Consider the following 13,293-nt stretch of genomic DNA (forward strand, 5'->3'; position numbering starts at 1 on the left):
TGGTTCCAATCTTAGCAGGGCCTGTATGTTTCTCATGTTTGTTACGCTTCCAAAAATCTGCATGAACAGCACATCATGAAATGTTTCATATTTAGATTTTCTACTTGTCATAATTTTGTAATGAACTAATCCTTCAGCATTTCAAAACCACTGTTCTGTTCTGTTTATTCTTGTTTTTAAACTGATTTTCATTTGAAATTACATGGTTGTGAAAATGGAACTAGTTCTTTTGCATCCTAGGATCTGCATGTGGGGTCTGTGGGAGGAAGCTCACAGCTGCCATGGGGAACAAATTGCTGTCTTGCTGCCATGGGGAACAAATTGCTGTCTTGCTGCCATGGGGAACAAATTGCTGTCTTGCTGGATCCCAATCTAACTAAAATGATTCCTGTCTCTTGAATAAAAAAAATATAATCTATTGGGTAAAATAGGTGCTCCCTACCATCTATAATCAAGTGGAAGTTGTTTGTCTGTTCGCTAGATTGTATGGATTTCTGCAAACAGAAGCAATGTGATGTATGTTTTGAAAGCATTCTTGTTCATCAGAGCATAAATGGATTTATGGCTTTATACATTTCTTCTGTTTATCATGGCAACTCTACAATAAGTTCAATCAGAGCCACTAAAATTAATTAGAGACCTATTAAAGCAAAATTGTGCTCTATATTGTTGCAGTCAGGTATGGTTTCTACATATGAGTGCATTTGGAATGGGTAAAGTGAGAGAGTTTGTGGGTGGAATGTAAAGTGACTGGAATTTCTTCACAGACAATGCACCACATTGGCTTGTAATGAGTCATAGATATCTGGAATTCTTCCGATTACCAACAAAAAGCTATCTTATTTTTCAGTTACAAGCACTGTAGCTACAGTTTTGAATGAAGTGTAACCTAGTTGCATCGCTTTTTATTTTATGTTTTTATAGACATGTTGAATTCACGGTATCGATAAAGGTTTTACAAATTAGGGTAGCTTGTCTGCCTGTCCTCTCACTCCTCTCCCTTCTCCTGCAACAGTCTTCAGGATTTCACCACCATGCTCAGACCTTAGCTAGGCCCTTAGGCCACCAAGGCTTCCATTTCTTCCATCATATCATCTCTAGTATACTGTCAATGTAATGCTTTATTTCTTACCATGGGGGTGTCATAAGCTTTCTCCAGCTCCATGTTTTTGTTGCCCTTTTATGCCAGGGACAAGCCCTACACTAGCCAAACAATCCAGTTTGTTTTCACAGAAGTGGAAGATGACAATCTACCATGCAGCATCTGCCATTTCACCTGCTTGAAGCTGCACTCTACTGTACCCTGCATTGAGGACCTGATAACTAGGAATGCTTTTGAAATGTACTCAACATTTGCTGTCATTTTTCAACCCTGGCTAAGGTTTCCTAAGGTGTTTTAGGAGGACTTTCAGAAAAACATATTGAGCAGGAATAGAACGAGACCCTTGAATGACGGTTCCATTTTCACAAATACGTTTTGTTCAACGTAGTTTTCTTTATTTATTTTTATTACATTTGAATGTTCAGCTCTTATTGCTCATTCGCTGTCTCGTTTTTATTCCAGGAAGTTCCCTCTGAAGCAGGGAGTGTCTGCATATAAAATGGTCTGCAGTTCTCTGCTTCATAGGTCAGAAGCTTGTTTATCTTGTCTCTGTGGCTACGCTCAGTCCCAACTAAATTGTTTGAACCTGTATGAGAAAAAGCTCCATTTGGCACGCATCATCTTACACACCAGATAATCTTAATTTCATTTGAACATCCCTCTACATGTAGATTTCCCAGTTAACTTCTGTTTATGGCAAATGCTATTGAAAATCAAGTCCCAGTGTTACTGAAAGATGGTTAGAGAATTGGATTACTGCACGTTCTGGGGAACTATTTTTTGCCGATTTGAATTAGAAACTCTCAAAGTATCAATTTCAGATAATTAGATATACATGTCAGTAGATTCATGACTTTTCATTTACATCATGTCCTGTTATAGGACTCTTTCCCACATTTAAATTATTTATTTTTTGTCAGAACACGTGTACACACATACTCACCTACACACACTCACACATAGACACACTCACTCATCATGATGCAATAAAAGAAAAGTGAAAATTATAATTGGATGATCAAAGAAAGCAAAAAAAACGAGAAAACAACCATGCACAAATTTCGCTGCTTGAATGGGACTGCTAGCCAATGCTGGTTGAGATGCCTTTATTTACTCTCCAATTGTATACACTGTAGATGCCACCACCGTCTCCTCTTCTATGACCATGGGAGGCCCTCGCAGTGCTTTTCCCACCTCTTCCACCTCCACCATGCACTCCACTACTTCAGCCACCGACCAGACCTCTGCTCACACTGGCATCGCCGCTCCAGACGAAGGTGTAAGTAGCAGAGCGGTGGCCGACATGCTTGGAGCCGAGGGCGGGACTGGCAACAGTGGGAGTGCTGGTGGCGGCAGGGCTGGCGGCGAGAAAGGAGGGGCAGGATCCCTAGGTGGAGGAGGAAGAGGGGGGGCATCCCAGGAGGCCCAGCAGCACCACCAAATGACCCCCTCCAAACGGCGGACGGTGCTGAACATCTCGCCTCCGCCCGAGGACCTGTTTGACGACAGCCGCATGTCCTGCCAGGAGGATCAGCTCCAGGACTCCGAGCAGAGCAACAGCATCTGGATGGATGACTCCGCCTCCAACTTCAGCATCGTCAGCTCCAGCTCCTACAACGACAACACAGAGGTGCCCCGGAAGTCCCGCAAGCGCACCCCCCGCCAGCGACCCGGCCCCAAGCCTGCCTCGGCCGAGGAGGCCAGCATGGACGTGTTTGATGCAGACAGTGCCAAAGGGCCTCACTTTGTGCTCTCACAGCTGGGCTCAGACAGCAAGGCCTGTACCAAAGGAAGGTGGGTACCCCTAGATCTCTTTTACAGTGAAATGTGGAAACCTATCATTTACTTCCTTTTGGTCTGCAGAGGTAACTTTCCTGTTCTTTTACATCTCTGAGATGGCTCTATGGACTTTGGTTAAGTTTCAGTTCTCAGTTTGAATCTTGTCGGGAGCACAGAATGGAAATCCATTTAGAAGTACATTAAGACAAGTTAAATGTCAGAGAAAGTGATTCATTAATTGAAAAACACTGATAGACTTGAAATTAGCAGTGGCCATTTACAACTACTATTGAATGGACATCTCAACAGAACTGTTCATTCTATATCTTGCCTGATTTTGAAGAGGTTTATCTAAATTTGCTCCATACTTATTCCCATTGTTAAGAGGTGTAAAATCACTATACCACAAGCGGAAATCGTACCAAACCACTGGCTGAACGTTTTCCTCTTTGCTTGAAGAAGAGCTGGCAGATCAGAGGCTAGGGAGTGGCAGGATACCACAGCACAAACAATGGTCAGCCATGGTGAATCACACTGAGCCTCTTTGAAAAGCGTTGAGAAAGCAGAGCAGATTAAATAAACCAATAAGTATGGATCCCCTAAGAGGTTCTGATGGACTCTGATTAGTAGTGGGCATCCAAACTCTGCATTGCTCACTAGTGTCACTGGGAAACCATGGCAGCTATTTGGGGATCCCTCACTAGTCCCCTGCTGCTCTCCAGTTCCAAATACCCCCTATGCTCCACCATACACACATACTGACACTCTCTCTCTCACACACACACACACACACACACACACACACACACAGATATTTCCTGGTGGGGTCACAGCTTGGCTGGAACTTTGATAGTAAGTGGACGGTCTCCAAGTCCTGTCAAGTTCTCTTCCACTGAGAGGAAGCTTGGTGCCAACAGTGGAGCTGATCTTCCCTCCCCTTACATAAATGAACACAAGGTGGAGAGGAGAGGAGAGGAGGAGTGGGGGTGAGGGTTGCTGCCACTGTCACCCAACGCCAGGTTGTGCGGCCCTCAGTCCCCATTGATTACAAGGACACAGGCAGGGTTAGGGTTAGCAGGGGACAGTGCTGTGAATGAGTGAAAGGAAACAGTCCCCTGCATTAAATTTAAGCAAGCGTATTGTAGTCAATGTTAGTGTTGCATGTTTCAATGTAGGTTATTTAGGAGCTGTTGGGCTTACACAGTAGCTAACCAGTCTGTCTTGCAGTTCGGCAGATGGCCCCCAAACAACCCATCAGAAAGGTGGGACCCTAGCGAGCCAGTTCCCTCAGAAGAGTGAGGGCAAAGAGCTGAAGATCCTGGTCCAGCCTGAGACCCAGCACAGAGCCCGCTACCTGACTGAGGGCAGCAGGGGGTCAGTGAAGGACCGCACTCAGCAGGGCTTCCCCACCCTAAAGGTACGCCTTAAACCAGAAACAGGACCAGGGGGGCTGGGGCCTCTAGGGCTTTTTGTGGACAGTCAGTGCCCCATACACGGGTCACTGTTTTGACTTTACCCCTTTGGAAATATGCCTTTATCGGTCCTTCACCAAATGCCACCATCAACCTGCTCCATACTCATTGTTACATAACACCTCTACATTGGGTTAACATGCTTAAGTCAGTGATTCAGTGATTGTCACAGGTTATGTAGAAACTTGTATAAGAAGTGATGCAATGTATCAACCTCAGGGTATTTTCTTTTTCTGAAATAAGGTATTATAGCTGTTACAACACACCTTGGAAGGCAGCACTCGGGTGGTAGAACATGGCTCTTGCAACGCCAGGATAGTGGGTTACATTCCCATTAATGACTAAGTCGCTTTGGATAAATGTGCCTGCTAAATGCAATATATTATATAACCTACATAAAAACAACAGATTTTCTTGTCCACCGAGAAAAGAGGTAACTATCGTTATTCTCTTGAAGTGATTACAATAGCAAATCGTGACTTTATTTGCATTTCTTTGTCATATCTCAGTATCAACAATGCTAATCACAATGTATTGCATATTTCAAATGTTTTACTCTCAAAGTAGACAGCAAAACAGGCAGTTGTGCAGTGGCAGTTCTGTTATCATAATTCCATATCTTAAAGTATTGTATCATCTTACTAAGCAGAAAGATGGCACTGTCTAGCACGTATTCACTTTTGTACGTTATTTTACCTGCACCCTTTTGGCTCTTGTGAAAACTATCCCTTGCACAATACATTGAACACTCAATTCTCTAGTGACTTAGAAAAATAGGTAGAGTTGACTTTGGAGCAGCTGTGTTATTTTATGATCTGAGTGTTCTTTGTTTCCTTCTTGTCCTCAGCTGGAGGGTGTGAATGAGGCAGTGGTGCTGCAGGTGTTTGTGGGTAATGACGCTGGGCGTGTGAAGCCACATGGGTTCTACCAGGCCTGCAGGGTGACAGGGCGCAACACCACAGCCTGCAAGGAGGTGGACATCGAGGGCACTACTGTCATTGAAGTGTCCCTAGACCCCAGCAATAATATGACCCTGGCGTATGTATCTGCTTATTGTCATAGCTGTTGCAATTCTTTAAAATCACACATACTGGAGACTGCTCCTCTTAGTCATCCTCCAATGGGAGTGTGTTGGGGGCTGTTGCAGCAATAGCAGCTGGGGCCTTGTTCAGAAGGCCTGCCTTCCAGTCTAACAGCTGTGATGTGTGTGTCTCTGCAGGGTGGACTGCGTGGGGATCCTGAAGCTGCGTAACGCTGATGTGGAAGCTCGTATCGGGGTGGCCGGCTCCAAAAAGAAGAGCACACGTGCCAGGCTGGTGTTTCGGGTCAACATCCCCAGGCCGGACGGTTCTGTGCTCACGTTACAGACACCGTCGTCCCCCATCCTGTGCAGTGAGTGGCTTTAGGTTATTCGTAGCATCTGCCCGCCGGAGTTCTCTCAGGAACTCTGTCGAGCTGAGAGGTGACGCACGTCACCAGGGGATTAGGGGGAGGGAAAAGAAGTTCATTCAGGGGGTTGGGTGGACAGGAGGAAAATGAAGAGGAGCTTGGTTCAGGACAAGGATGTCAATAATGAAGTCTCCATTGGGAGCCGTTACTGTCAAAATTCGACTGGATAGCCTTATGAGCATTTGTAATATAGGTTTGTTTTATTGTTTTCATCTCGTTTTTAAGTTTCAAGCTGAAGACTTGAACACTTTGAGGAGTTGATTCAGTCTAGAAGTTCCATTTCTAATGCGTTATGTATGCTTAGCAGACCATTTTCTAATTCAAGTACATTTTCAGAGACCATGTATATAGACTCTCTTCAGCTTCATGTGTGCCTCCCGTTGTGGACATAGGGTGTGGCTGTGAGTGGCAAAAACAGGAAAGACTGCTCTGGGGTATAAGAAATTCTATTTGTCGGTGGTTTTAGAAGCAGAACTTCTCAAAAAAAAAACGAGGGAGAGAAAGAAAGGGGGAAGAAAGAGGTGTGGACTTCTATTGTTTACAATGCCAGAGTGCAATCTGTCCAAGCGAACATTTGGCCAGAAAATGTAAAATCTAAATCTCCAGTGGCGTCTGTCTGTCTGTGTGTGTTGTGCTGTGGAGCGGGGTGGTGAGAGTGAGGAAGGCCTGTGAAAGCTGGGGAGGAGGAGTGGGAGGAGTCTGAGCTTGTTGTTTATAGAAACTTGAGGATTTATATTTGCCTGTGAGAAAGGGGGACTGCAAAGACAGTGTCAAGTTTACCTATATTACAGTCGTTTTACTGTCTGGTTAATGATCATATACTGTAAAATAACAATCACATGCACCCCATTTTTTTAAACGCCAGCTCAGCTCACATTTTTCCTGGCAAAGCAATTAAAGCACAATTACTATTTCACAAGATTACATGTGTGCCTTCCAAGAAATCACAAGGTACTCTTGAGCAATTGGTTTAAGCTTTTCTGTTGGCATCCCCTGGTTCCTCTGAAAAGGCCAGCAGTTCTGTACTTGTGACAGAATACTAGTTAAAGAAGCTAGGTCAAGCAGAACTCAGAGCCTGACTCTCTGTTGGTGTCCTGTCTACAGCCCAGCCTGCAGGGGTGCCTGAGATTCTGAAGAAGTCCCTCCACAGTTGCTCGGCGAGGGGGGATGAGGAGGTCTTCATCATTGGGAAGAACTTTCTCAAGGACACCAAGGTCATATTCCAGGAAAATGTATCAGGTAGGTCTACACAACCAATTATTGTCTGAAATCCATGTCCTTACAGTATATGAATAATGAATAACTTTCATATTGACCTACCATACTAATGAAACCGTTCATTGTTTTCCCCCTAAGATGAGAAGTCTTGGAAGGCAGAGGCTGAAATTGACATGGAGCTGTTTCACCAGGTAAATAAGCTTATTCTCTGCTTATTGTGGTCCTAGAAGGATTCAAGCTAATGATTTAACGGGGTGATTAGATAACAGCAGCCATTTGGGATTTGTAGGTTCAGATGTAATCATCTTAAATTGCTACTCACTCAGGGAGGTGAATGGCCTCATTGTTTTGTCACCTAATTACTGTGAGCCACAGTGGTAAGTGTGTCTCAACAGCCCTGCATAAACCTTTGCCCTTGGGAGCCAGAGGGTCAGCGCTACGCTAGCTAAGCCTCAATCAGTTGTCTGAGCCCTGAGGTGTTAGACGTCTTTCACGTTATTCACAATTTGTAACCATGTGTAAACTATGTAAATCACCGCCACACCTTTTACTAGTCAGCAAAGTTAGAAAGGTGTTGCGTGTTTGAAGTAGTTGATGACGTACGGAGTCTCCAGTTCATCTTCGGTGCCAGGATTATGTCCGTTGTGGCTGTCTCTCTCTTTCAACTCTACGTTGTGCTGACATTGCTTGATTATTTAATCAAAGTCATTTTGCGCTTGCACATGTTTTAGAAGGGATGTTGACACGTTTGTCACATGACTTGATGTATGTAATTATAAGACTGGGACTACTGTACATTTTTGTTAGCTAAGTGGATTTGTCTGTTATGCGTTTCCCCTCAGAATCACTTGATTGTGAAGGTTCCTCCATACCAGAACCTAGCCATCGCGTCTGCGGTGTGTGTGGGGATCTACGTGGTGACCAATGCTGGCCGATCCCACGACGTACAGCCTTTTACATACACTCCAGAACCAGGTCTGTGATAAGTCAATGAACAAATGTTCTTTTTTTACACCTTCTGTGCCACATTAGGACCAAAACAACATTTCCTCAGAGCATGTCTTCAGCCAGTGTAAATTATAACCATTACTCTACCACCACTACTGTATTAGGTGGATATATCCTCTAGCCTGCTCTAAATTTACCATTACAGTCCTTGGTACAGGAAGCCATGTCCACTCGGGAACAGGGGGTATTTGTCTCCTCCTTTTTCTCTCACATCACTTCCAGTCGTTAAAACGTCCTTTGGGCACTGTGGCACGAACTATCAATGAGCGAGCAGGAAATGACAGAGAAAGGAACTAAAACAATGAAACAAAACATGGAAGTGTAGATGATCCATCTAAAAAATAAAAAAAAATACCCTTCTATATACAGTATGCACTAAACATGATACCGGATTAGGCAGCACCCTATACAAAACTATCAAGTCATACAGATTTATTCCTGATTGTTTTTCACTCTATACAGTAACATTTCATATTATATTTTTGTATATGAAAACCTGACATGCAAACGATGGAAAATGAGACTGGGTATGAAGAATAAGGTCATCTGATTTGCATGTCCATAACTCAACCTGCTTTTCTGTGTACGTCTCAGTGGACATATCTGTGAAGAAAGAAGTTCCATCTCCAGGCAAGCCCTGCTCTTTTGATCAACGGATGAAAGGTATAGTATATCTCTACCATGCTGTGTACATGCTGTATCGTGTGTTCTTGTTTGTAATGCATAGGTGTGTGTGGGGGGGGTCAATGTACTCCTGTATCTTGGCTTTCAGTATGACAAAATTGTAACATTGTCATTCACGCCCCTACAGTAATTGATGGTGCCTTGATGCCCCCAATGTTGCCTCTTGTGAAGAGAGAAGAGGTCACTCCAATGGAGGTCTCCAGCAACCTCCCTTCTGCTGGCGTGTTCAAGGTAAAAGCTCTACAAATGCATTCATCAGCCTTGGCTGTGATAATGCCTCATTAAATAGTAGAATCATATCCATATGAACCATATCGATCTTTCCCCCAATATATATAAAAAACTAGCCGGTATCATCTGTTTTTTGTATTCTCAGCGGACCCCCGATGTCATGTGTTCGGCCCAGCAGACGCTGGACATGAGTTCCAACCTTCCCCCCAACAACAGCCCGTTCTCCAACTCCTTGCCGCGGCCTGCCAGTGACCCTGATGAATCCCAAACAGCAGTCTTCAACAGTGCAGAGGCTCTGAGCACCATACAGAAGCAGGACATCGCTCCCACCAACTCCTTCCCCGTGCCTGCAGACTCTCTACTCCAACCTGGGCCTCAGCAGTTCCTCCTGGAGCCCAGAGAGGGGCTGGGGCAGGACAGGGCTGGCAACAACGCTGGGGCAGTAGGGAGGCTCAGTCAACAAGTGGAGGCCCCTCAACCTGCCCCCCAGCAGCACCAGCTGCCCATATTCCCCCCAGACGAGGTGGCCCAACTGGAACAAGCAGTGAGACAACTGCAGGCCAAAGGATACTGCAGCCAGCAGCAACAGCGACAACAGCAACAGATTCAGCAGCAACAAATTCAGCAACAACAGCAGCAACAAATTCAGCAACAACAGCAGCAACAAATTCAGCAACAACAGCAGCAACAAATTCAGCAACAACAGCAACAACAAATTCAGCAACAGCAACTACAGCAACAACAACAGATTCAACAACAACAAATTCAGCAACAACAGCAACAGCAAATTCAGCAACAGCAAATTCAACAGCAACAAATTCAACAGCAACAAATTCAACACCAGCAGCAGCAACAGCAAGTGTTGGAGAACCTGCAGCAGCAGCTGTTTCAGTCACAGATGCCCATGCAGTGTGGCATATTCCAGGGTGGTTCTCGAGGTGAGAACACTGAACAGCAGGGTTCCCAGCAGGGCATGGTGCAGAACCATGGTTCTCTCTTTCAGCAGGCCCAACAACAGCAGCAGCAGCAGCAGCAACAACAACAGAAACAGCAGCAGCAAGCAGCACTCTTTCAGCAAGCCAATGAGCTCCTCTCCATTCAGACCAACTTCCTCCATCAGACCCCTTCTCATACCTCTCCACCCCTTTTCCATAACCCCAGCCCCCTGGATGAGGCACAGGACCCACAGGGGGTGCTGTTCCACACTCAGAAGGCCTCTCCCACCCAGGAGCAGGTCCAGGCAACCCTCTTCCAGAACACCCTGACAGTGTTGAGTAGGACCAGCCTCTCCCCAGAGCAGCCCCCCTCTGCCGCCAACCTGTTCCTCCCCCAGAGTACCCTGCCCGGGCAGCTCTCCGCTAGTGGCAGCCAGCAGCAGCAGCTGGCCTTCCTCAGTGCCCTGCAGACCTCTGCCACTGAGCCCCAGTCAGTGTTCCAGGCACAGACCCAGCTTTCCCCCATCCAGCAGGGGACCCCCATGGAGCAGCAGCAGCCCTCCCAGCCCCAGCCTCAGCCACCTCAGCAGAACTCCATGTTTCAGAACATCTCCCCTCATCCACCTGCAAACACTCTCTCTCAGACCCAGCAGCAGCAGGCCGGCCTACTGTTCTGCAGCAACCCCCTCTCCACTCCAGAGCAGGCCCCCAGTCTGCTGTTCAGCAGCCAGGGCCAGATGCCCCCCATGAGCAGCAGCAGCCTGAACTCTCAGGAGCCCCAAAACCCCTCCATGCTGTTCTCTCAGGCCAGCATGGTGACGGTTAGCCAGCAGGAATCCTCTGAGCCTATGGCCTTCCAGGACCAGAGCCAGGTGGTGGGGAACCCCTCAGAGCCTCGCCAGCAGGGCCTGTTCCAAGAGCAGCAGCCCATGCAGCTGATCACCAGCTCCAACAACGGCCCAGAGCAGCCCGTCTCCCTCTTCATGCCCCAATCCAACATGGCTGCCCTGCAGGGTTGCATGGCTTCCCAGGAGCTCCCGCAGACAGGCATCTTCAGCACCCAGAATGGGGTGGCAGGCCTGCAGACCACCACCTCCTCCCCCGTGCAGCAGCCAGGGTCTCTGTTCCAGACAGCAGTCAGTGGGACCCTCAACCAGCCCAGCGAGGCCCAGCAGCCAGGCCTCTTCCTCTTTGGGATTCAGAACGGTAAGGATTCATGATTAAGATTTCTTTCCTTTTATCAAATGTCAGCTTTTTTAATATGCTCCAGAAAACAGTACGCCATCGTTTGGTTTTCGCTAACATTTCATGTGGCATGTAGTCAGTGACTACCCCTTTCTTCCCTATACAGAGTGTGGCCAGCTGATAAACTCTCCTGGAACCACTCTGTCTGATCAGATCATTGCCATCAGTCAGTCTGGTCAGAACCAGAGAGAGAGTGAGGCCCAGATCCAGTCGCTGCTCAACCAGTCCATGTCTGAGTCAGGGAGCATGCAGAACAGCATGACCGCCTCCCAGAACATGGAGAAGATAGATGACCTGCTTGTCAGCCTGCAGGAGCAGGGCAACAACCTCACTCGCTCCTACTAGGCCTGCTATAGGTTTCAGGTGAATGCTCATCTCTCTATAAACATTTTAAAAGTTTGGTTTGCCAATGTGTTTCAAACAGTTGCACTTTTGTTGTTCAGTTTAAACGTTTTGAGGGTATCAGAAAGCAGGATTAACCATTTTGAATTCTAATTCAAATTTTAATCACTGACTATTGTTTACATGCTCCTATGTCTTTAAAACGTGTAATTGCCCCTCCCTTTAGGAGCCCTGAAGACCCCCAGTGTGGACCCCCATTACAGACGGCAGAAGACCCCCCAGTGTGGACCCCCATTACAGACGGCAGAAGAATGGAAACAAATTCAACAGTGGGCTCCTGTCCAAACTCCAAGTTACATGTAAGCCTCAGCGGCCTTCTTCTCCAAGGACAGTCTTCATGTGTAGATGCTCCACAGTGGCGCCGAGCGGGGTACCAGTCCTCCACTGCATCTAAACCTGGACCTCAAAATAGGACATAGGTTGTAGTCACCCCACAACTGCAGTGTGGCCAATGTATCTCACAGCTAGTCGCCTCCAGCTGTTAATGAAACATGACACTTTGAAATGTTTGGCTAACTCATCAGTTCTCAGAGCAGCACTTTGCGGTGTGGTTTTATAAGGATGGTGGTGGAAGCGAGCACAGCACTGTCTTCTCCAGGACCAGAGTGTGGGCTCACAATTGTTTATAACGCATTGTTGTCCTTTTTATACGATATTAAAAGTATTTTAAGAAATAGCAAAAGAAAATATACAATTCGTGAAAAATAAACCTTTGTAAGATATTTTGACATTAGTTCTTTCAGCACTTCACAATGCTTTCCTTTTGTGACCATTTACTCATTATGTTGGCTCATGCATATTCACTAGTCAGCTATTTATCTGTTCTCGTGTTTACTGGATGTACAGCTTGACTACTTTATTACTCCTGCATGTGTGTTGAGTTATGGTTTTAGTTTTTTATTGCTCCTTTCATGAAATACCAGTTTATCTTATTGGCAGCCATCTTCCCATTACCCATTCCTGAGAATAACTCCAAGTATTTGAGTATTACACCATGGATTTCTTTCCCTGATTAGACTCTGGAGTACGAGAGATGCTCTAGATTAGGGTCAATGTGGATCAAGATTTTTATTTTTATCCAGCCTTTAAATCATTCATTTCCAGACTACATAATTAAATAATAGGCCTACAGTTTGAATAAATCATAACCATATATGCGTACCATATACGGTTGTCTGATTGATATAATTAAAGAGTATATTGTTATTTGTATCATTCTATGGCATGTGTAGATAATGTGTTATTTTGTAGTGATGTCTCCATGGCAGATGTTTGTATTAGCTCACACACGAACTAGACTTTTATCCATAGATCAGAGTGGAGTTTTCCGTATGTTTGACTTACTGTAAAACACCAACTCTCTTGCCTACAGTGGGCCACCCCAGGACCTGAGTCAAGGCCTCAAGTCACACCCTCCTTTTTCGTCTTCATGAATGGCCAGTTTTATGGCTCATATTGATTGGTGTGTTCATATTTGTCGTTTGAGACTCGCCATGTTTTGACAGGGAGAAAGTGGTGAAAGTGACTGGAGCAGTTATTTGTTTTGCCTTGACCATGAATGGTTGTTTGTAGTTGGATTATTAGTGTCAGGCGTGATATACAGATGTAGGATCTTAATTTGATCACTCTTTTGTTGCTGAGAATTTTCCCGCACTGCAAGAAATACAAACTTGTAGTTTTTATTATTATTATTTGTATTTTATAATTTATATATATATATATATATTGTACTTTTTACCCCCTATTTCGTGATATCCAATTGGTAGTT

General features: G+C 45.5%; 1 protein-coding gene across 14 annotated transcripts in view; it reads left to right on the forward strand.

Annotated features, from left to right (window-relative positions):
• Window positions 1–12,731, forward strand: part of LOC115203065 (nuclear factor of activated T-cells 5) — a 64,399-nt gene extending 51,668 nt beyond the window's left edge. For 5 of the 14 annotated variants that reach the window (XM_029767397.1, XM_029767399.1, XM_029767400.1 and 2 more), the window contains 12 exons: window positions 2,239–2,896; window positions 4,109–4,298; window positions 5,201–5,391; window positions 5,573–5,745; window positions 6,907–7,041; window positions 7,159–7,211; window positions 7,863–7,995; window positions 8,623–8,691; window positions 8,840–8,943; window positions 9,089–11,084; window positions 11,230–11,486; window positions 11,692–12,731. In XM_029767397.1, coding sequence (XP_029623257.1) covers window positions 2,239–2,896; window positions 4,109–4,298; window positions 5,201–5,391; window positions 5,573–5,745; window positions 6,907–7,041; window positions 7,159–7,211; window positions 7,863–7,995; window positions 8,623–8,691; window positions 8,840–8,943; window positions 9,089–11,084; window positions 11,230–11,468 — 3,941 coding nt within the window. In that variant the 3' untranslated portion in view covers window positions 11,469–11,486; window positions 11,692–12,731. Of the gene's footprint in view, window positions 1–240; window positions 2,897–4,108; window positions 4,299–5,200; window positions 5,392–5,572; window positions 5,746–6,906; window positions 7,042–7,158; window positions 7,212–7,862; window positions 7,996–8,622; window positions 8,692–8,839; window positions 8,944–9,088; window positions 11,085–11,229; window positions 11,487–11,691 lie in introns of all 14 variants that reach the window. The other 9 variants (XM_029767407.1, XM_029767401.1, XM_029767403.1 and 6 more) reach the window with 4 other exon arrangements.
• Window positions 12,732–13,293: the final 562 nt, after the last annotated feature.

Source organism: Salmo trutta, chromosome 12, assembly GCF_901001165.1.
Source record: "Salmo trutta chromosome 12, fSalTru1.1, whole genome shotgun sequence".
Taxonomy (NCBI): Eukaryota; Metazoa; Chordata; class Actinopteri; order Salmoniformes; family Salmonidae; genus Salmo; species Salmo trutta.